A 22,121-nucleotide genomic window follows, 5' to 3' on the forward strand; every position below is an offset into this window, starting at 1 on the left:
AGAAGAACGCGTCGAAATGCGCGGGTTGCGGTTTTGTGTATCTCACCTCTCAGCGCAGAAAAGAAAACATGGGAGAAAATCAACCTTCCTGACAACGATGAGGTGAGGAAAGCGCAAGATTAAAGAAAAACAAAACAAAACAAAAAGAAACTCGTCAGTCGGTACCCAACGAACGATACCAACACCAAAACGTTCTTTGAACCTTGAACCCATTGAACCAGACGACCCAGAGGACACCGCGGGGCCGCGGTTAAAAAAAACACAAAAAAAATTAGGAGGAGGAGGGTGTGTGGAACTTTTTTTTTTTTCATTTCGTGTTGGCGCCGCGAGGCAGCTGTGGCCGTGAGCGCCGTGCGGACGTGGAGAGACTAGGAGTGCGGTACGAGAGACAGAGAGAGAGAAAGGGGGGTTATTATGTGCCCTGGGACGACTTAGAGGGGAACCGCACCGACATTCATCTTGAGACTGGAAATGACATTAAATTCGCCTGGAAGGTCAACCGGAAGACCCAGGGAAGCCTCACACAGTACAGCCAGTCAAACTCACCACCACCCAGGCCTCAGCACAACCTTGGCTACCCAATAAGCAGACAGCTTTAACCACTCTGCTGGTTGTGTGATACTAATGGCGCTGAAATGACAAAGAGTCCACGTTGGGGGTGCACACGGAAGAAAGGGAGCTGTGTGTGGTGGAGGGAAGTGAACAAACAGTAAGGCCATGCACATCCATTTCCTTTTATGGCTATTTGTCACTGAAGAATAAATGTATCATTCTCCAAGTGACAAGGAGGAAAGAACAGCTGGAAAAACTTTCACAAATTTATTCCCATTAATCGAAATGTGTGCCTTCTCAGCTGCAAGCTTTCACAGCCTTGCTTGTGATCTCACGTTCTTCATCCTGGAAAAATAAAAATTACTGCTCCTCACGCTTTATACAAAAACGTACATTTTATAAACAGTAGCTGTCTTCGACTTGTCAAAAAGTGCTAGGTGCTGAGCAAACGAAGTGCATGACAGGGTGCTGCCCTCGTACAAAGTTCTAGAGACCAATCGAACAGAAAAGTGAAAGCCTCAGCTTGTTTGCCACAGACATCTGCACTGCACCGCAACGTCTCCAGCGATTATTGTCCTATAAATTGACTACTAATACTTACTTGTAAAAGGTGCAACACAAAAACAATCTTGACATTTTGGAACCAGTTCTGGCTCCATCATCAGAATGAACACACTTGGCTGGCTATGTATTAAAAGTAAGTGATACTAAAGTAACTGAAGATGATTGACCAAACGCCAGGAAAACATGTTTATAAAAGCGATAAAAACTCACAAGGTACACATCAGGCTAAAATAGAACAAGGCAATGAAACATCAATGCCTCGTTATATTTTAGCCTGTTGTGTACGCAGTGAGTTTTTATCGCTTTTATAAACACACTAAAGTAAATACCTTTAATAAGTAGGTAGCCAGCCAAGTGTGTTCATTCTGATGATGGAGCCAGAATTGGTTCGGGAACGCCACAATTTTCAATTGTTTTTGTGTTATAGTGTCGGTGCACACATTTAAAAGTAAACATGGCTGTTCCCAGCATTCGGACCATCTGTAATAAATTGACTCATGGAGTAAAAACAGGTCCATCCTAACAAAATTGACTGCCGGTACGCACAAGATCGATGCTTTTGACAACAGCGATCACCACAGCTACCCTATTCAGGTCATCTGCTCCACAGTACATGATCATCTGAGGTGGTGCAGCATCTTTGTGAACTTGTGCTGCACTCCCGCAGCACTTTTTCCAATTGAACGGTTGAGTGCAGTGCAAAGGGTGTACCTCCGCTGAATCTAATGCAGGAACTCGCACCGTTAGCACTAGTTCACAAAGTTTAGTCCGATCAGACAGCTAGTATCGACTCGATGTAGGCAGACTACTCACGCTGAGCTGTTCCATGAATTCTTCATACTATATAAGGGGAGCAAAGCTAAATGTCACGAGGGAGAGAGCTACTTCCTCCTACGTACCTTTGTAACGAATGTTAAATATGGCTTACTATTATATCTCCATCATCGTTCACTGCTTTACAGACTATACGAGTAGCTTCTGTCCACGTTTTTCCTGGAAACATTTTTGCTTGGTTATCAAACTCTCTCTGAACCTGAAATTACACAGATGACAAAGTCACCCCTGGTGCAGTCTTCTGAGAGCAATGTTACTCAAAATGTTAATAATTTACTTTGATTGGAATAATCTTTCTTGCGCAGGCATAGAATGCAGCAAGCTCATCATCTTCCATTGCTGGAAAACATGGCCACGATAAAAATGAACTAAGGCTTAACTTCTACAGCGGGCAGGTAACGATTCGGTCCCAGCATGCTTGGTGTTCCATTGTTGGTAATCTATGACAAAATTATAGTACAACAGCTTACTGCAGACATTGACGTGAGAGGTGGCATAAGGTAGCGCTACTCCCAACAAGAAGAAAGGAAGGACCAGCATCGAAAGACCGTAGAAATACCAGCATGTAGCAGAGAAATGAAACCATGCCCCCAGTCTAAAAGCATCTACATGTGACCAATCATTAATCACTGCTGCATGAAGAGGAAAGGGTAATTCAAAGGGTATGGATGGAAACAGAGCACTTGGAATTCAATTGACATTTATTATTCGAACCAGGCCTTCATTAAAGCATATTTCCTTGCGTACGATTACATCACTCGTGACACAGCAAAGTTCCCACTGCACATTTTTAAAGTTACTACAGCTTCGAAACAGATGCTCGTGTTCGTGTGGCTCTATGGTGCTAAGTATTACAAACAAAGCATTTTACACACAGCACTGCCATTTAAGCCCTTCACGTGCAGCTGTTTCAGCATTTCTACTCAACACAAAGAAGGTGATACTACTGGTACTGTGTCACAATGTGTCACTTACGGTGCTGTTAAAACGTGTCTATTTCACCGTGGAATAAATGATCCATCAGCTAGCTACAACTGTAATCAAGATACAAAAATAGACGGTGGAATATACACCCCGATGGTGCTGCTAATTTTTCATTAATGCGTGCAGGCTGACATATTATGTCTCTCGTATGTGCCACAGTGGAAGAAAGGCTAACGTTTGTCTTCACTGATAAAACAAGGTCCTCGCGTATGACTAGCCAACGGGTGGCCACTGTAAAGGGGAAAAGTGCAACATTGCCTGCACAAATTTCCTTTTCCGGGTAGGAACTTTAACACGAGGATAGAGTGAAACAATGTTGATAACCCAATAGACATAAATAGAATTAGCTGCACCACAACACTACACACATTCACTATTAAACACACATTATTTGTACACTGACAGATTATGCAACTATGACTTCTGGAACATTACGACCATATTCAAGTTCATGATGTGTGTTGAAAGGTAGAAGCACATACACCGTACCAGTCTGTGACCCTGACTGGACAATTGACAGCTGCCAATCCCATATTCATACAATGTGTAAGGATATGCACCCTGTACCTTGTAGGAGTTTATATACCTTAGTAAAAATGGCCCGCCTACAGTGCTGCAACCTAGAAGTCACCAGGAGTCTTAATATACCATGTTTTTCTGTTGTGTTGTGTTGTGTGTGAAATTTGTCATGACCTGGAAAAGTGATTTTTGTTTTTGTTGTTGTTGCTGTGCAAAATAATGGGCATGTGAGCCGAAGAGCTGCTGTGCCAGGTATATTGAGCCCCATGGAGCTTAAAGGTTAGCACCCTGTACTTGTACTAAACGCTGAAGTGTTCTGTATGGACCGTGCAGGAACATTACTAAATAAGACTGACCATTCAGGGAGCACGCAGTGGTCACACACGTTCTCCAGTGCAAAATTTTGTGGTTATACAGAACACTTCAATACCCAGTCCATGACCTTTTCAGAGACTAGAACTATCGTACACTAAATAAATTAAATAGTACTTGCATTGTTGGAACTTTGTTACAGAAGACTGAATATTTAAGAAATAATTATTTACAAATCACAAAGTGATTCATAAAGTACATAGCAATTCTTATGCTTGATAAGAACTGTCATGACTGAAGGTGACTGTGGGCATACCCCAAAATGAAGTTGCATTGATGTTGACATGATGTGGATTATGGGTAGAGCATGATTAGAAACACCAAGTGCATGACAAAACAAAACATATTCGAGACGAAAAAAAAGAAAAGGAAAACTGTGTCCAGGCAGTGCTTTACAATTGTAACAAAAATGATACTTGGTTATGAATACCAGCCTTCTGTTATTCCAAGCTTACTCCAAGCTTCTTTGTTGAACATACATCTACTTTGCACAGATAGCAGAACAGAGGTCACATATGTTAGACTTGTTTCATAAGGCTGATACCTCAGCAAAGGCAAACATTTTGAATAGGAGTCAAGAAAAGCTACACATGATAACTAGATAGCAAATTATTCTCAACGATATTGTTATTATTCTCTCACTGTTACTGCTACAAAGGGAAAAACCCCACACGATAAGAAATTTTTTGTGCTGCCGCTATTGATGCTGCAAAACATCCTATTCAACTAAAATACAGGTAACGACTAAAACATTTAAGGGCACAAGAAAAATAAAGTGTGGCCAGAGAAAAGCAGCTGACCAAGACACTCTGCCACAAAAAATGATTACTTCCAAGCTTACTCATGCTGTTCAAAAGAGGCGTCATGCTAAAAGGGTAAACAGATCATTATCTGCAAGTGTTCAAGTTTATATGTCGTCCCATAATGATTTTAATTGCGCAGTACTCTGCAATCAAGAAATGTGCGCTGTACACGATGTAAACATTTTGCAGAATGAGTAGGGTTTAAATCAGCTCAAGTTTTAAATAGCCAGATATACATTTTTCTACATGACCATGTTGTCACAGTGCCAGCAAACACTGACAACAGAAAATGAAAAATATAAACAATTTGGGACAAAAATCGGAGGTGAGTACACATGGTACGCGGGTGGTAAAAGAAACATTGTAGCAATAAAGCACGTGTGGAATCAAGTTTGCGTGAGCAGACTTGAACTGTTTCTATGTGCAAGTGTAGAAACATATCACAGGAAATAAAATGGAGAACAGTCGTAGTGGACCGCATCTTCCAGATCTTGTTCAAACGCAAAGACAAAGATAAAATTCAGCATCTCGCAGAATGCACACGATCACGTTTGACATTGCCATGACGTACGATTATGCTCACGGATGCAAACCACAAGTCAAGCTTATGGGTTTCTCATGTACACTTCATTTCTGGTTTAAAAACTCCTACACTGTTCTTGTCTTGAGCAATTTCACGATACACACATATTGGAGATATATTGTGATACCATATTATGACTGGCACTTGGACCTTCAACCTTAGTGCTATTCAAGTTGGGGCAGATAATCCAGCACATGATGTCACTCTTGAGAATGTACTCAAGTTCCAGAATGGGCTGTTCAGGTGTTGTGCACTATTAACGCAGGTTGTATTAAGCACATACTAGAGATTGTAAGCCAGTATGTTAGCTTCTTTGCTCCATTTGTTCTTCTTCAGACTCTTATTACTGTACACTCAGCACTACTTGGGCACTTCGCTTCTGGAAGACTTATGCAGCAAAAGTCACTCCATGTAAAACATCACAGCAGCCTGTGGATACTCACTTCTACCACCCACATGCTTCTATTCATCAGTCCCAAAAAATGCGATTGCCCATTAGCTGAACCAGTAAGTGCCCTCATGCTAATGCCATTTGTGTTTTCTTACATTATTGAAAGGAAGGTACATGCAGAAACTCTTAGCGTCCTTACTTACCCTACGGACCCACTGCAAATCTAGAAGGCATCCTACCTGGCTGTTCACAGAGCACTACTGTGGGTGCTACGAGCACTAGTGAGTAGACTGAAAAACAGTGCATGCCCTCACGTTTTCCCGAAGGTATTATACGGTCAAAAGCTCTTTTTCTTTCAAGTAATTCTCTGAAGGGACACTTGTTGTATCAGCTGAGCAGGAACTAATGACTGACAAAAAGAAGGCACGCAAATGCAATAGAAGGTGCACTAGTTGCAATGTTTGCAATGTTTTTGAGAGCAACACATACCACATGCATGCTCAACATGTATGCAACCTGTACAGATTTATAGCTTACATGGAAGTGGCAACCTCATTGACTGCTATTGCTCTTCACATTACATCACAACCTTCAAAGTTTGTTTTCAATTACTCAAAAAAAAACAAAAAAAAAAACAGAACAAGTGGCCAAAAGCCTTCAGTCCTCTTTGCACATTGATAGCTGTCCTTTGGGATTTCCTATTACCGAAGACCAGGAACCCCGGCCAACTGCACGGAGCCTCCCAAGGAGTTCATCTCTCATGGCAGCTGTAAACTTAGTGGTAAGGCTAAGTGATGCTGCAGCAGCAAACATCACATTGTAAGTTAGGATGATTGGAAAGATGCCCAACCACTCGATGCGGCCAAAGTCCCCCAGAAGGTCGAAGTTTGTGATACCTGAGAGGAGAACAATGACCATTCATCACACATTAAGGGTAACGAGCGTGATTGAAAAATTAAGAAGTGGCACGAAATACCATTCCTTGTGAAGGATTATCAGCGTAATCTAGACATTCAGAAACCTGCCTATAGTTAGAGCCTGAAGTTTTCGGGAAATATTTTTTTCTAAATTCGGGGGGTAAAAATCGGGTAAATAAACATGTGCACTAAATTCATGCGAATTCGGGTGAAAAAAACTTCCAGTATACTAAATTTGGGGAGAAATTGGGCTCTATACGGTCTGCAAGTAACTGAGCATTCTGCGCATATTTCCTCTCCCGGTTACTCCACTCGGGAACCCCCATTGGCTACGGCGGCGCCCTCCCTCTTCCCTCTCACTGCCTCCTCTCATGCGCAGAGACGCACTTGCACAGCGTATTACAAACGAACTGTACTGGTTTGGTACAAACGGTGATGTAACTGCATTTGCTGCCAAACGAATAAGCTATTGCATCCCTACAGACATCCCAGTGAAGGCAATTTGCCGGGTAAAAATCGGGTTTCACCCTAAAGTGTCTACCTTCAATTCGGGGTGCAAATTCGGGGAAGAATCGGGTAAAACCCTAAAACTTCAGGCTCTACCTATAGTCAAAGCCTCTGCTCTAGCTTTTTCAAATTCTGCAACGTTGTATTGTCTGAAACTTGCTGCCTAATCGCAAAACTTGGCAGAAAGAAAGTCTGAAAAGGCTAGGTAAATAAACCAATTCAATCATCATGTGAAAATTACCTAGCGTTCTTGAAATGACGGGCAAGGCTGAGCTCAAGATGAGGAGGATGGCACAGTTCCCAATAACTTGGGTCAGTGTGGCAGAATGAGGCTTGGGGCAGAGACTGCGAAAGCCAGGGAGGGAGTAGAAACCAACTACAGAGGCAAGCCACAGGTACCTTTGCAAAATACTTAAGAAAAACGAGGAAGCAAAAGACAGTAGAAACTTTTCAGTGGTCCACGGGAAAAGTTGTGTCACCTCAACAATATATGGCTCAGGATGGGCAATACCAAGGCAGGGCCGTCGAGGAAGCAACTTAAACTTATATGCAGTTTATCAACTGAGTGTTCGAAAGGATACAGAATGAGGACAATCTCTATCGATGAGCCAACCACTCCCAGTGCAGACAGTGAGCTTATTCCCAAAGAGAATTGCTGGAAGGTTTGATAACACAGAGTTGATGTAATACAGAGAGAGATGATGAATGAACATGCTCTCAACAGTAATGTCACACACGTCATGTAACCAGATATGTGTCAGCCTCATAGAAAGCAATCTGTTACCAAGACGGAGCGCTCTACGTGAATGGAAACGATCGACTGAATGTTGTTAGCAGTTGTGTATCCTACAAGCAGTGTGGGCGACAAGACCACCACCAACATTCAGTTGGCTGAATTCCTATAGAGCGCTCAGTCTTTCTTAAAATCTCGGTGCACGTTAGTTGGGACACCCTGTGTGCCATCTTCGCAAACAAGGAATTAACAATGCACAAAACAGGCCGTCAATACTGAAGTGGTACAACTTCCTTAACTGGAGACCTTTTGTTTAATGCCGAGTTTTCCACAAGACTCACCCGTACCTGCGAAGAAACAGGCAGTGCTTTTATCCCTATCAACAGCACTAATGTGTTATGAAGCACCATGAGCAAAGATATGCACTGAAACAGAACATTTCTTTCAGCATTTCAGAGTTGGAGGTTACTTTTAAACCAACATAAGTTAGTATGTGTGCACTTACAGTGAGGCTAAGAAGTAGTAACATCACGATTGGGTACCCCAGGTTCCTTCTCCACGAAGAAACAGACTGCTGCAATCCTGACAGTGAAGAGATTGCATGCTGAATTGTCTAAGTTCTCTTTAAAACAGTAGGAATAATGAGAACAACAAAAAGGGGCTTATGTCAGCCAACAAAAACTATAGAAATACTTACCGCAGTTAGTGAATGAAAAGAATTTAGTTTGATCAACTTATGTTTTAATGTTTTAGCTCTTTTCATGTCTGAGCTGTGACATTTTTTTTTTCTGCCTTCTGTGTGAACAGTGACTGTTTGTGGCTGTTGGTGTTTGCTTGTGTTTGAGTGGCTGTTGGTGGATACTTGAGAAATAAACATATAAATAATGAAAGAAAGAAAGGTTGTACCGAGTTCTCTTCTCCTCTTTTCCAACTGCTGAAGCCTGAGGACTGCTGAGGCAGTACCATTGGTTCCATTTGTATATGCTGGTCGTATCTGGTACTCTGCAGTGTTAAAAATCATACAGCGATATAGAAACAATTTAAGTGTCTCTGGTGTTGCTCACCATGTGATATAAGCTTCAGTTTCCTTCTGAGATCCTCTTCCTCCATCAGTGTACAATAATACTCTTCCTGTATGTCTCTCAGAAACTGGTATAGAAATCACCACTCATAGTTGTCACAAGGAAAATATCCTTATATACTTTAAATCAATCGGGCTGTTCCACAGGTGAACTCAAACAGTGATGGAACTGACGAGAAGCTGCCGGTAGCAGCTCTTGCAGCAGGAAAAATCCCGTTTTGTAGCAGCCTTTACAGTCCATGGAGCAGAGTGTACAGACTCCCGATTTCCTTGCCTTTGTAACCACTGTTCTGTCACAAACTGGGTGTTGGCGTGATATTGCGTAAAGCACTAGCCTCGTGCGCTATCATTCAACTAAATAAATAAAAAAACGTTCCAAATATACACCTCATCATTTATTTAGAGAAAGGGAAAAACGCTAAATTTCACATACGATTTTAGAACATATAGCTAGAAGCACCACTTCTTACAGCTTCTCCAGGGCTCCAAGTTTTTCGAAAGAGTTGGAGCTTTTTTTTTTTTTTTAATTCCGTGTTTGTGCCATGAGGCAACTTTGGCTATGAGTAGAGCCTGAAGTTTTAGGGTTTTACCCGATTCTTCCACGAATTTGCACCCCGAATTGAAGGTTGACACTTTAGGGTGAAACCCGATTTTTACCCGGCAAATTGCCTTCACTGGGACGTCTGTAGGAATGCAATAACTTACTTGTTTGGCAGCAAACGCAGTCACATCACCGTTTGTACCAAACCAGTACAGTTCGTTTGTAATAGAGCTCGATTTCTGCCCAAATTTAGTGTACTGGAAGTTTTTTTCACCTGAATTCGCATGAATTTAGTGCACATGTTCATTTACCCGATTTTTACCCCCCCGAATTTAGAAATAAATATTTCCCGAAAACTTCAGGGTCTAGCTATGAGCTGTGGACAGATGGAGAGAGAACCGCAAGAAGGGGTGGGGGACAGTAGGTTAGCATGCGTCCTGGGCCGACTTCGGAGAGAACTGTGACGACATTCGTCTGAAAAGTCTCCCGGAAAACCCAGACAAACTCTCAGACAGCACAGTTGGTGCCGGGATTCGAAGCAGCGTCAGCTTCCAGCCTCGGCATGGAGGGATTTGGAGCGTGAGAACACGTTCGAGCGGAATTGGACTTTGAATACGGTGACAACGAAGACAGGATTACGTGGGTGAAATCGTATGCACTCATGAGACATGCTCATTATGAGGACAGTGTGTATTGTGTTTCCAAGTTCGAACGTGTTACAATATGACACCAAGCACAACGCAGTGGACTTTATATGCACGGTGAACACACATGTCAGACATTCTTTGGTCATGCTCACAGTGTCGTGTGATTTATCTCAAACAATGGTCTCTATGGGGAGCTGTTGGGGCCTGGTCTCGGCTCATCCTATGGAAGAGTTCTTCGGAGAAGCGTTTCTCCACAATGGAAAGAGCAACCTGTACAACTTTCAGTTTCGTTTTCACTTTGTCGCGTTAGCAGCAGCATGTAGCAGAGTCTGCTATTTGGCGCCGTTTGGCACAAATAGCGCACGCAATTCCATCACTGCTCAAGTGAACATAACAAAAAAGAATACCTACCCTGGGCTTGACCACAAGCTCTCCAATAACAGTGAACAGCCTGGCAAATCCAACTGGCGTACATACTGCAACAAAGCTAAAGATTAATAAACAAATAAGACTAACTAATGGGTGTACAACATTATGAGGTCAAGGGAGGCAGACGACGAAAAGTCAGCGAGTGTCGGCAGCTTTTTGTGAGCTGTCGCCCTTGAAATCACTGCTAGGGCGTTGGCGAGACCTAAATGTTGTGTTCGTCCCAACTGTCGATTCAGCCGATTGTCCAGCTGTCGATTCAGGAAAAATGAATGGAAAAAGTTTGGTCTCCCGTGCTCGTGTTCATAAAACGAGGGAATTCATAAATCGAGGGTTGACTGTATATGGGAAGCGGCGCTGTTGAATTTACCCATTTTTGGCTGACCACCACATCACAAAACGGCCGTTGGGCCCGTTGCCTCACATAAAAAAAGGTGCTTGCTACGAGACGAAAGGGCATTTCGACGCGAACACAATGACATAAATGACATTTAGGTATCACAGCTGAAAGAAGCCACTACTGTGGCTGTTGGGGACAGATAGATGTGATGCCACCGAAAAAGAGAAGAACAGAAAAGCTCCCTAATCAAAAATGTTTGGCAGCCGGTCCAGTTGCGGGACGTTATCGAAAGAGTGCTCAGGCCTCGTTATGTCGGTGGCACTGATGTGGTTCCCACACATGCGCAACACTGCGAACTGTCGCATGTGGAAGATACAGCTATCGATGCCACTTCTCCGCACATGGGTGCCAAAAGGCATGACCCTTCTTCTTTTTTTTTTTTGTATGCTCCTTTGGTGCAACGAGCCACCAACATTTCACCGGCAGAGAATCAAAAAAGTGAAAACAGATGCTCTTTACAGCAGATGAGTAGAATGGAACACCAACTTGAGAAATGTAACCTAACTCATCATCAAAAGCATTGTTAACAAAAAATTGCAATCATCGAGGCCCTGCCCTAGCTGGGCCCAGCCACTGCGAAAGAGGAGTGGACGATGCTGTTCAGTTGTCCAACAACTGCGAGCAACTTCTCGGACTAGAAAGCAGCTTCACTCTTGTCTTCACGTAATACAAAGGTCAGTGACACCGAATGAGAGCTTGATGCACTGCCAGAGAACACTGGCTGCATCAGAGGCTTTTCATGGCTCGCTAGGCCTTCCACACGTTCACGCCACCAACGACCAACGACCAACGCCACCTGGATACAGAAGGTCTGCTACTGCTATTCGACGCTCTGCGAATTCAAGAACCCGAAAAATGACTGCAGCTCACTTGGAAACTGCAGACCTGAATATTTAAGACAAAAAGTGCAACATGCTTTCCAGAAAATCAGTTTTGAAAAAGATTGGGGCCATCTTGCATTTTATTTCCAAGTTTTCCCATTTAGTATACGGGGACGTTCAATCACCACTCGCAGACGACGACGACGTCTTCATAGCCACGACCGGTGAAAGCACGTTCGTGATTGGCTGCCACCTTTGAAAACACGATCCTGATTGGCTGACTATTTGTTGCTACGTCACGTCGACGAATAAGCAGGCTTTCCCTATCTAGGTAGTGTTGGATAGATTTTGGGGAAGTTCTTCCTGACGGTTACATCTTAGAACGTTTTGGACTGGCAGCTGATAATATGCCGTACGTAGACACAGGAGACAAGACAGGTGGTTTCTCGGGTGTTACAGTAATAATGTTAGGTGTGAGACCCACGTATATTGCTACAACATTATTACTTGTTGTTGTAAGATGACGCTAAAGTACGCTTACCAGCAGTGCAAAATTGCGCTGTAATGTAAATCAGCAATGTCACAGGAATCGCAATTGGGATACACATTTCAAGGCAAATAAAAAGAAAGGGTGGTGGAAGGCTACCAAAACGAATTTCCGTTTCCACGCACACGAAAGTATGACTAGACTAGAGAGCGAAATTATACGTACAATGCGGCTCTGGGCTGCTTATATAGTAAAAAGAACGCTGCGTCGCCATACGCAATTGTGTGCTAGGTATGAACACTGAAAATTTAACTTACTCAGGAGGAGAAGCGCTCCAAAACAGGAGAGGCAGGAGTACAAAAATGGAAGGTACCCACCCCAGAGAGCTGGAAAGAGATTGTGCCATTAAAATTTTGTCTCTACGAGGATGAAAAGCTCTGCATTGTCCGCAAAGACGTCCATTTTCTGGGGCAGTAGATGCGTGCGTACAGCTGCATATTGCAAACGTAGCCCAAGACAGAAGGGGCTTGCCTGACGGACATTAGAATATTGTTATTAGCAATGAAGGAAGAGAAATAATGGATTAGTGCAAATGTCATGCAACAACCCCTCTGCCATGAGCTGAAAAGTAACAGCATTGTGAAGCTGGGATCCCTCTTGAATTGACTGTTCCCCCAGGTAGACAAAATCCTAGATTCAGCTTCCTCCTGAAGATTCAGCTTGGGTTCATTATCAGTCTTCAGATGAAAAATGATGCAGTTTATTGAGTTAAAACATTCAGACTACAGTTAGTTTGATGCCTTGAAGTCTTTGTGAGCAAAGGTAAGAGCTTTTTCTCTCATAACAGGCCCACTTGCAGCACAAAGTCATTCCAGTGATGCTGCTTCAGTAGCCTCATTTCTGGAACCTCTTAGCCTTTTTTTTGGTATATTCTGTATGTTTCATTTACATGTGTTTTCAATGATTCCTCAGGCTCAGTGATATCTTACCTACATCTACCCTTTTTCGTTAGCCGCTTTCATAATCTGCAATAGACGAGTTCAAAAAATCCCGGTGCTCTTTGCGCACGCGTTACATCCTGGGTGCTTGCTGACGGGAAAGAAGAATAATCCTTCACATTTCTCTTTCGCTGACCTTGACACGTCGTGGACAATGGACCGGTAGGGGGAGAAATCGGAACAGTTTGGAGGCCCACCCGTTCCTTTCGTATTAGTATAAACTCCCACAGTTCAAAGCTGTGCTAAGCACTCTGGGATTTTCTACACGTCTCTCTTTTTCCACACGTTCATTATGGTTGCAACCATGCCGAATAATTTTTACAATACAGTAAACTTCCGTTAATTCGACGGTAATGGGAACGTGAAATTTTGTCGAATTATCCGAAGCTCGAAATTAAAGAATAGGCAGAAAAATTGACGAGGTCAATGTCACTTTTGAGCGTTTGTCTGCTGTCGCTTGCGCTTGAAATCATGCCACACATCGAACCTTGCCGAGCACACGTTGTATGTCGTACTTTAGTTGCACCGACAGAATCCGAACAAAAGCCCGGTGAAACGTGAACCAAAAAAGAAACAGAAAAAAAAAAAAAAAAAAAAGAACAGAGAAGAAAAGGAGACGTTTTCTCCTTGCCCGGGACTCACCAGAACTGCGACCCGCCACCAAATCGATTGAGTCTTAGTGCGTCGTACGCTATCGCCTTTGCGTACGTAAGGGATAGTGTGATGGTTCTGCACAATGCACATAGCCTTCTGCTTTGCACGTGCACAGAACCACCAACGCTATCCCTTACGTACAAAATGACGACAGCGTACGATGCACTAAAACTTGAACTTATCGGGACTGTCCAGTCTCCATCTGGCCACCTTGGCTTTAGCGCAAACTTTCGGTGAGGTGCAACGCGGATGCCCGGTTCACGAACACATCGGTTGAATCATATGGTGCGGACTGTTTTCACATTCGAAATAATGAACCTTTTCATCAATAGAAACATATAGGCATTTGACGTGACCTTCAAATTCGATCGATTTAAGCAGAAAAATGACTTATTGGAAGTCATATTAATGGAAGCCTACTGTGTAGTACCTTGAGTTTTCACGTTTATTTTATCGGAGCTTTAAGCCAGAGACAGTAAGTAGAGAAATTCGACTGAGATCTGCGCTTGCTTTTACAACAACCGTATTTTGACTCAAAGCGGAGTTACATTACTATGGAGTTACTCATCTGTTGGTAATAGTCTTTAGAATATCTGAGTACTCACTGAATAATGACTGCATTCTTGAATGCCCATAGTCCAAAAGTGCTGAGATGATGAAGGTCAAACCAAACAACAATGCTGCCACAAGCATGAACATAAGGAACGTCTCGTAGAGTCGTGACAAGAGGCCCTGTATAATACATGTTGTGCGTTACTCAAGTTCAAAGGTGTGCAATTAAAAGCATGCTACTGTTAGACAGATAATGCTTTGGCAAACGTGTAGTGCAGCAAGTGCAACAAGTGCAGTGTGAAACTACCTTATCTTTAGAATGTGTACGTTTGCTGCAAAATGAAATCTGATGTGCAAGTAAGAACCTGCAAGTATTACTGATGAGTACAATGTGGTTTGTTTGCTTTTTACCTTTTTGGAACCGGGCAGACCCTCTGACTCTGTGAAAAAGTAGGCAAATGGCAACAGGATGAAGATGGAAATGTTGGAAAACAGGAAAATTTCATTCCAAAGTCCTGGAATGCAAAAACATAGTGAGGGAGGCTACGTAGACATTTCATAATGTTTCGTGCCAGTAATTTCTAGGAACCTTTCGCTGTGAGCAGTATAGCACAGTCCAGAGAAAAGTGGTGTACCTCGTATATTTGTTTGGTTCCCCTTTAATATGTATCACACATTTAGTATTACAGTGAACCCTCATTATTATGACCATGGTCGTTCCCGAAAATACTGGTCATAATGCGGAATTGTCATATTAACGAGGGGATTTGCAGAGGTTTCACCGCATTGTTCCCCGGGAGTATGGTCGTAAAGCGCATATGTCAGATCATCGGGGGTCATATTAACGAGGGTTCACTGTATATGGTACGTTTACAATATCCTGCGACGGCATGTTTTCACTCGGTACAGCTCTGCTGCTGCAGTCGAGTGCTGCATCAGAAAGGCTTCGCAAGGAGAAAATAAATCATATTCACCGTGAATAAGTGAGCTGTTCAGCCACTGAATGTAGAAACTTGTAGGGTAAAGCAACAACACCTCATTGCTAATGATGGACACAGGAAGCAATAACGCTGCTCCCAAAGAAACAGCCAGACTGAAATAGCACATCCACAACCTAGGAAGAGGGTACACTTTAATGAGTGACTGGATAAAAGGTGTATGCATTGATATGCAGTTTCTAGGTCCCTTGTATCCTTTAAAATTATTCGAAGTCAAAGTGATCACTCACGATACACGGTAGACGACTGCATCTTCATCATCTAGAATGCAAAAATGCACTGAATGTCGTACACCTAGCCAGTAGCTTCATAGATAGCTTCATAGTTGCACTATGCTTTACACATAAGTTTACTGCTTCACACATATGCTTTACATATGGGCTCTACTCACCATCAAAATAGTATTCTTTCTTTTTCTTGAACTTTGAAATTAGCAGAAACGCAAACACATAAAGGACTAGGAAGAACAGGAAGTGAATCTGAAAGAAGAAGAAAAAAAGGCAACGCACAGTCATAGAATTCCACAATTCCAAGGAACTCGGTGACAATTCGGCAGTGTTGAGCACCAAAATACGCAAAGATGCGAAGATATTTTACGAGGTTGCCGACACGCAAGTTAAATCGCGTGAAAGGTATATCAACTTTTGCCCATTCTACCCAGAAAGTCCATTTAAAGCCACTGGTTAAACTCAGAGAACAGAGTTGGGGGCAGATAAAAAGTCAATGCGTCATCGCCCGTCAACAAAGAGGACCAACATCAAGCTCTATCTACGACGAACTTAACATTGCTTAACATCTCGTTAGAAAGCCATATTGACAAACACGAGCGCGTTAGTCTATTGTCTCCAAGCAGCATAAACAGAACGGTTTGTTGATTACTGCTCACACCTAAATTTGAAATGCAACCCAGGCAAGACGCACTTCGTATTGGAAACAAGCGATGCAAAAAAATCGGTGATACTTACCAGCAGCTCTCGAATTGCATTGTGAAACACACGCTCGCGAGTCTCAGGGTCCTCGTCCATGTCCTATCTTCTTTCTAAAATCACCAGCATGTGGAATTTTTGCACAATTTCAACGCAAAATGTGCACATTTCCTTCTGCTCCCACACTTGAACACTGACAAATATCGTGATGCCGGTGGCAATAGGCAACGGCCGAGCAGAAATGCTGGCAACATCTCACATCAAACCGATCAAACCAGACGCGTCAAACGAGTTCAGAGTTCAGTGTCAGGGTTTCGGGGTCATCCGTGGATACTGGAACTAGAAACGAAAAGTGCACAAAATCAAATAAACTGGAATAGTTTTTGAACACCAAAGCACTGTTTCGCAGCATTGACAGGGTGCTTTTTGCCAAAAATTTTGATAAAGAAGCTGTGGGAGCAGCATATATGTCGATAGATATTCAAACTCAGACTCGTTTTTGCAGTTGAGTTCCACTGTTGAGTTCTACGTGGTTGTTCTATGGCAAGGCGGACATCCTCTCAAGAAAGTGTGCAGCAAGATGATAATTACCTAAAATTCATAAAACTTTTCAATTAGGGGATTTCGGGCAAAAGCGAGATAGCAGATTAAGAGACTATACTAGTTGCAAACCATTTCACATTTAACAAATCCCTAAACACGCACGTGCATTAAAATATCCATCCCGAATCTTGATATGCAAATGCGCCGAAACCGAAACCACGGCGACCAGGACCGCAAGGGGTACAGCGCTCATTTTAGGTCAGAAGGCCACGTGATTTTTAGCGATGGAGGTGATTGGAGTAGGTGCCGCTTAGCTGGCCAGATAAACCGCTTTTCGGCCCAGATAATTCGGGTTCGAATCCCGGTCCGGGCTGTGCTGTCTTGGTTTTTTTCCTGGGTTTTCCTCAGACCCGGGGGGGGGGGGGGGGCTCTGTGAGGCCGACAACGGCGAGCTCTTTCAGCACTACCGCCACCTCCACCGCCACCCCGCACCTCCGTCATCGAGGGTGATGCGCTCCTCAGGCGTGCTTTTTCGGTTTCGGCTCATCATTTGCATTTAGCGATGGATATTTCACGGGACGCGCTTTTTTCTCGATTTTTAAAAGACAGAGTGGATTTCAACGAGGATTGTCTCCCATTCTGTTTTCCCGCTTTTGCACGAAAAAGTAATTAGTCATCTTGTAATTACATATTCTCTTCCAGCGGATATCCACCTGGCCTGGGGATGATCCCCAGAAGATCCCCCCCTGACTCACGACCTACTCTGGCTACGCAACTGTCTCTGACATCAAGCAGTATGTTTCGTCTCCTTCGAAGCGAGTGTGCAAGAGCCAGCTAGCTTACGATAGTTTATCGTAGAGACAGGTATAAAAATAACAATTTCCTATTTACGCTAAGCTTGGGAGAAATAAATGTAAAAAAGAAGGAGTAACCCTGTGTGAAGGTCAATTTAAAACCGAAGCAAATACGAAGCGAATAGGTACATAGCCAAATCTGTATCGCAGCGAATAATTTCACAACCGAATCGAATATGAAACGAATAGTCGTGTAACCGAACCGGATATGTATATTTAGCATACATATACAGATATCAATAAAGCCGGGCGGATACAGACTCACGCTTTGTGTGTGTGTGTGTGTGTGTGTCCTTTGTCGAAGTTCGTAGCTGGGGAGGGGAGAGGGAGAAAACTAACGTGTAACTTAGCGTGTTTTATGGGGAGGGCGATCGCCCCCCTGCGCCCGCCACTGCTCGCTTGAGCAGTTTTGGACCTTACGCGGGTGCACCCTTGGAACCATGGGCGTACCAAGAGGAGGCAAGTGGATGCCGTGGGCCGTGGCCCTCCTCTGGAGTTTCAAGGTCACTTGTGAGAGGTGTGCACTCTACACTTTTCATTCATAGGTCGTCATGATTTTGCTTAGATGTAGTACTATGAACCTCTGAACACCCGCAGCGTCCGTTCCCAGGAAGGGAGTTGAGAGGGTTTCACGGGGTAGGGGGGCAAACCCCCTACCCCCCCTACCCCCTACCCCCTGCTTGCAGGGGTAGGGGGCAAACCCCCTACCCCTGCAAGCACTCCCTTCCCCTTAGAAAAACTCCTGTGTACGCCCATGCTCGACCCGATCGAAAAATCCGACAACGCTCCATCAGGAACTGTGATGGCCCATCAGAATATTTTGATGGGCCACCAAGACGTGACGGCCCATTAGCAAGTCCTAGTGGTGCGACAGATGCTGTCCCACAGTCCGTCAGGTGGGCCTAATGGCCCCACAAGAAGGCCTGGCGGTCCGACAGGGCCCCTGGCGGTCCGATAAAGAGTATCTAACAGTCCATCAAGCGGACTTAGTGGCCCCACAGGAGAGCCTAATGGTCGTCAGCGAAGCTTGGCGGTTCAACAGATCACGCCTCATGGTAGTCCGGAACGACTAATGGGACGTGAGAGATATGGAATAGCTTAATCGCTAAAACCCTCAATGCAAAGGAACACTGAAGGACAGGACTACAAAAGGCAAGACGAACTCTGCATCCTGTCCTGTTCCAGTCCTGTCCTTTAGTGTTTCCTTGCACTGGGAGTTCCAGCGATTATAAGAAACAAACAACGAACTCGCCGACATTCTTACACTATTCAACATGACATTGTCCTGTCGGACCGACAGACTGCCGACCGTCAGGCTGCTAAATGTTTATGCCATCTGATTCATCGCGACTGGGAATATTCCAATATTGCTTTAGGATTCAGCTGAATATGGCTGATATGTCACCTCCATAAAAGTGTCGGATTAGTGGTCAGAAAGAAACTGAAGGTGCCACCGCGTCAGCATGTAAAGACGATCGAGCATCGCGCGACGCATCCAGCCCACGACAGGCCACGTGCTATTAGAACAAGCATCCATTAAACGATTGGGAGCTTCATAGATGGACGTCCCTGGCCGTATATCCGCTCGATGTCGCGTGTCGGCAGTTTCAAAACTTCTGCGATGACGGAATGGAGCATATGTTGCGAGAGAGAAACAAACGCGCGATTGCTGTGCGGAAGTTCGATTTGTGATGAACCTACAGAATGTCTCAAACCAAGAGTGGTAAGAATATGAAATACACACGTTGTATGGGTCTTGAGTTGATACTACAATAGGTCAGATACATACTCTGGTATTTAAGAGTGTATGTGTGTTCAACAGTAAAGTAGTCGTGAGTTGCAGTTCGTCCTGTTTTGTGTGTGCCTTTTGTCTGCGTTTCTGGCTGCGGCGGTGTGAACTTGATACTCCAAGCAATTCCTCACTTCAGTGTTGCTTGTGTGAGTAAATAAAATAAAATTAGACACTTCTATTTGACTGAGGCAGCAAACAGGACTCTCAGATTCGCCGAAGCTCGGAAGACAAACAATATACAATATCTGTGCTCTGTCTTAGGATGCTATCGACCCTATTTAGCATCGTTCATCACCTCATCATCAGGACACATCACATCCTGCCGCATTGTGCCTTGGGGTAGTGGGCCGCACCTTACGTGGCGAATTTCCCCATTCATTATCATTAACTTATTTGTTGTTGTTGTTAGGATGCTTCCTTTTTTTAATAATTAGGAGTTTACGTCATGATACAACTGAGATCATGAGCGACGCCACAGCGGTCGGTCTGTGGATTGCTTTTGCCCATCTGAGGGTTCTTTAACGTGCGATGAAATCTCACCACACGGCACCCCGTATTTAACGTGCCTCGCGGAAGACGAAGTGTCTAAGCAACTTGTACCCTGCCTTCAAGATGCTGGCGTCCTCGGCCGGGTTCGAACCCGCGATCTCGGGATCAGGATGCTTCCGGGCACATCCGCGTTATCATTTTTCACACATGCAGAAGACCTATCGCTCATCATGACTGACGAGTAAGCTACCAGGAATGTTCTCCACGGAATTGAGAGCTATGGTAGGTAGGGTTTCCAATGCACACATCAATGGAGAAAAAAGCGCACCGCTCTTTGTTAACCTCAAACCGTCGTGCTCCGCACCCTTTGGTATTCTAGTGACGAATACCGTACGCGTTCTAGGTTATGATTGCATCTCTCCAGGAATATCTCCCATGCAGCTCCTAGATGCGTGTTCATATGCGCAGTGTTACTGTCCTCCGGGACTTGAAACAGCTCATACTCCCCATTACCTGCAGAGCGCGTCTTGCTGCATATATTTTCTCAGCAAATATTGGTCTTTAGTCAATAGTCTCGGCGTGACATATGTCCAGCACGCTAACCACTGAGCCACGCGAGGTGGTGAAGAAGCAACGTGGAGGCCTCACGTGCAGTTCTTGTAGTAGCTTATTTGAGAGCGATCCAATGAGACCGTTCTACGTGCACGAGGGAAAGAGAAAAGCTGAGTGACTGCGCGAAAGGCTGACCTACTTTAATAACGTATAGAGCTTGAAGGCCACACTTGAAGGCGCGGCGATCTCGAAATTACTATACAGTCAAACTCCTTTACAACGAAGCTCAGGGGACAGCAAAAAAAGTTCGCAGTAAAGGTATTTTCGTTAAAAAGGTTGCCCATTACTGGACCTATAGGCTCCAGCGGGACCGCAAAAAAAATTTGCTGTAGTGGTATTTTCGTTAAAAAGGTGTTCGCTATAAAGGAGTTTGACTGTATCTTTGACACATTAAGAGTCAGACAGAGGTGGACGTGCCCCGCTCATAACATTACCTTTGTCGGGTGAGGTGCTTCTCATCGTAAAGATGAGCAGCACAGCACAGTAAACATCCCTCCAAAACATGCTCCCTAAGACAAGGATAGGGAATCACGAGTGACGTTCCGTCTTTTTATTATTAGGGACAAAGTTGTTTTCTGCAATAGCACAGGAGACGTAAACTATATGTTTGTAATATGATGTCGCAAATTATGTTGTTAAAAATAATGTTTCTCATGATTAGAGTGGCGCCACGCTCTGTTGCGTATAGTGTCGTAAATTGGGTTCCAGGACTCAATGGGAGACACCGTGTAGCGACCATTATCAGTTTAACTTTTCAAACAGCGTCATAGGGTTATAAGGAAGAAAGTACGATATATCTCACGTGGCACGTCACCCTCGTGTGCTTCCCACCACCGTGAAGCCGACAGAGGCGACCCCTTCCACTGCCCCCCCCCTCCCCCCCTCGTATGCCCTTTCTTCACAGTCATCGTTGTCACATTGACGCCGGTGAATACGTAACAGTGCTTTGAGGACTGCTTCGGGTGAACTCGCCGTTTGGTAGACATACTAACCATTCCCGTGTACACCTCAATCGGCTTTAAAAAAAAAGAATGGAAAACGACTTATTCAGGTCACCAATCGTAATTAGGTAACGACTGTGATGCTTCGTACAATAGAAGGCTATTGCTAGTATACGTTTCAACAATGATTGAATTCTTTATCTACACCCTTAGAAATTAACTTCACCACATAGCACGCTCCTAGCCAATCATCATCTCGAATGATATCCTTATCTGCCCCGATTTGTTGAAAACGGGAGGCGTACGCCTTTTTTGTGACACTTATGCCGTTCATAATTGTCACAGAAAAGGCGTACACCTCCCGTTTTCAACAAATCAGAGCAGACAACGATATCATTCGAGATGATGGTTGGCTAGGAGCGTGCTATGCGGCGAAGTTCTTTTTAAGAGTGTACTGCTCATCGCCTTCTGTACGTTTCGTGGTGTATTGCGTATACGAATGTTGTATCGTTATATCCAAGGAAGAACAAGTAGCTTTAGTGTGTATTTGTCCACAGTGGAAATAATGACGCAACAGCAATAGCGTATAGGCAATAGGGT

The 22,121-nt window shown here is 44.0% G+C and overlaps 1 protein-coding gene and 1 long non-coding RNA gene across 5 annotated transcripts; one reads left to right on the forward strand and one right to left on the reverse strand.

The window, feature by feature from the left end:
• Window positions 1–149: 149 nt before the first annotated feature.
• On the forward strand, window positions 150–2,709 carry LOC135374731 (uncharacterized). The gene is made up of 3 exons (XR_010417098.1): window positions 150–709; window positions 2,256–2,345; window positions 2,408–2,709. It is a non-coding gene; the product is annotated as an uncharacterized LOC135374731 (long non-coding RNA).
• LOC135374729 (limb region 1 protein homolog) lies at window positions 2,634–16,514 on the reverse strand. Of its 4 annotated transcripts, none has more exons than XM_064607651.1 (16): window positions 16,330–16,514; window positions 15,756–15,843; window positions 15,595–15,625; window positions 15,341–15,480; window positions 14,778–14,881; window positions 14,420–14,546; window positions 12,480–12,548; window positions 12,217–12,234; window positions 10,440–10,504; window positions 8,824–8,908; window positions 8,666–8,761; window positions 8,265–8,341; window positions 8,107–8,184; window positions 7,608–7,681; window positions 7,268–7,425; window positions 2,634–6,498 (listed from the first exon to the last, which is right to left on the reverse strand). In XM_064607651.1, exons 1-16 carry the CDS (start codon window positions 16,387–16,389, stop codon window positions 6,260–6,262), a joined length of 1,509 nt encoding a protein of 502 aa, XP_064463721.1. In that variant the 5' UTR covers window positions 16,390–16,514; the 3' UTR covers window positions 2,634–6,259. The 4 variants fall into 4 exon arrangements, with proteins under 4 accessions (XP_064463721.1, XP_064463720.1, XP_064463723.1 ...); XM_064607650.1 differs by having other exon boundaries at window positions 8,101–8,184; XM_064607653.1 differs by lacking the exon at window positions 12,217–12,234.
• Between the last annotated feature and the right edge of the window lie 5,607 nt (window positions 16,515–22,121).

The sequence above is a fragment of the Ornithodoros turicata genome, unplaced genomic scaffold (assembly GCF_037126465.1).
Source record: "Ornithodoros turicata isolate Travis unplaced genomic scaffold, ASM3712646v1 ctg00000746.1, whole genome shotgun sequence".
NCBI lineage: Eukaryota > Metazoa > Arthropoda > Arachnida > Ixodida > Argasidae > Ornithodoros > Ornithodoros turicata.

Bases quoted from the DNA above. Each gene is read 5' to 3' on its own strand.
- LOC135374729 (XM_064607650.1), bottom strand. From the start codon at position 16,389: ATGGACGAGGACCCTGAGACTCGCGAGCGTGTGTTTCACAATGCAATT. The intron at 8,342-8,665 runs GTACAACCTTTC...CTTCACTGTCAG, and splicing joins AAAGAGGAGAAGAGAACTCG to GATTGCAGCAGTCTGTTTCT. The intron at 7,682-8,100 runs GTGAGTCTTGTG...CAAACCTTCCAG, and splicing joins CTGTTTCTTCGCAGGTACGG to CAATTCTCTTTGGGAATAAG.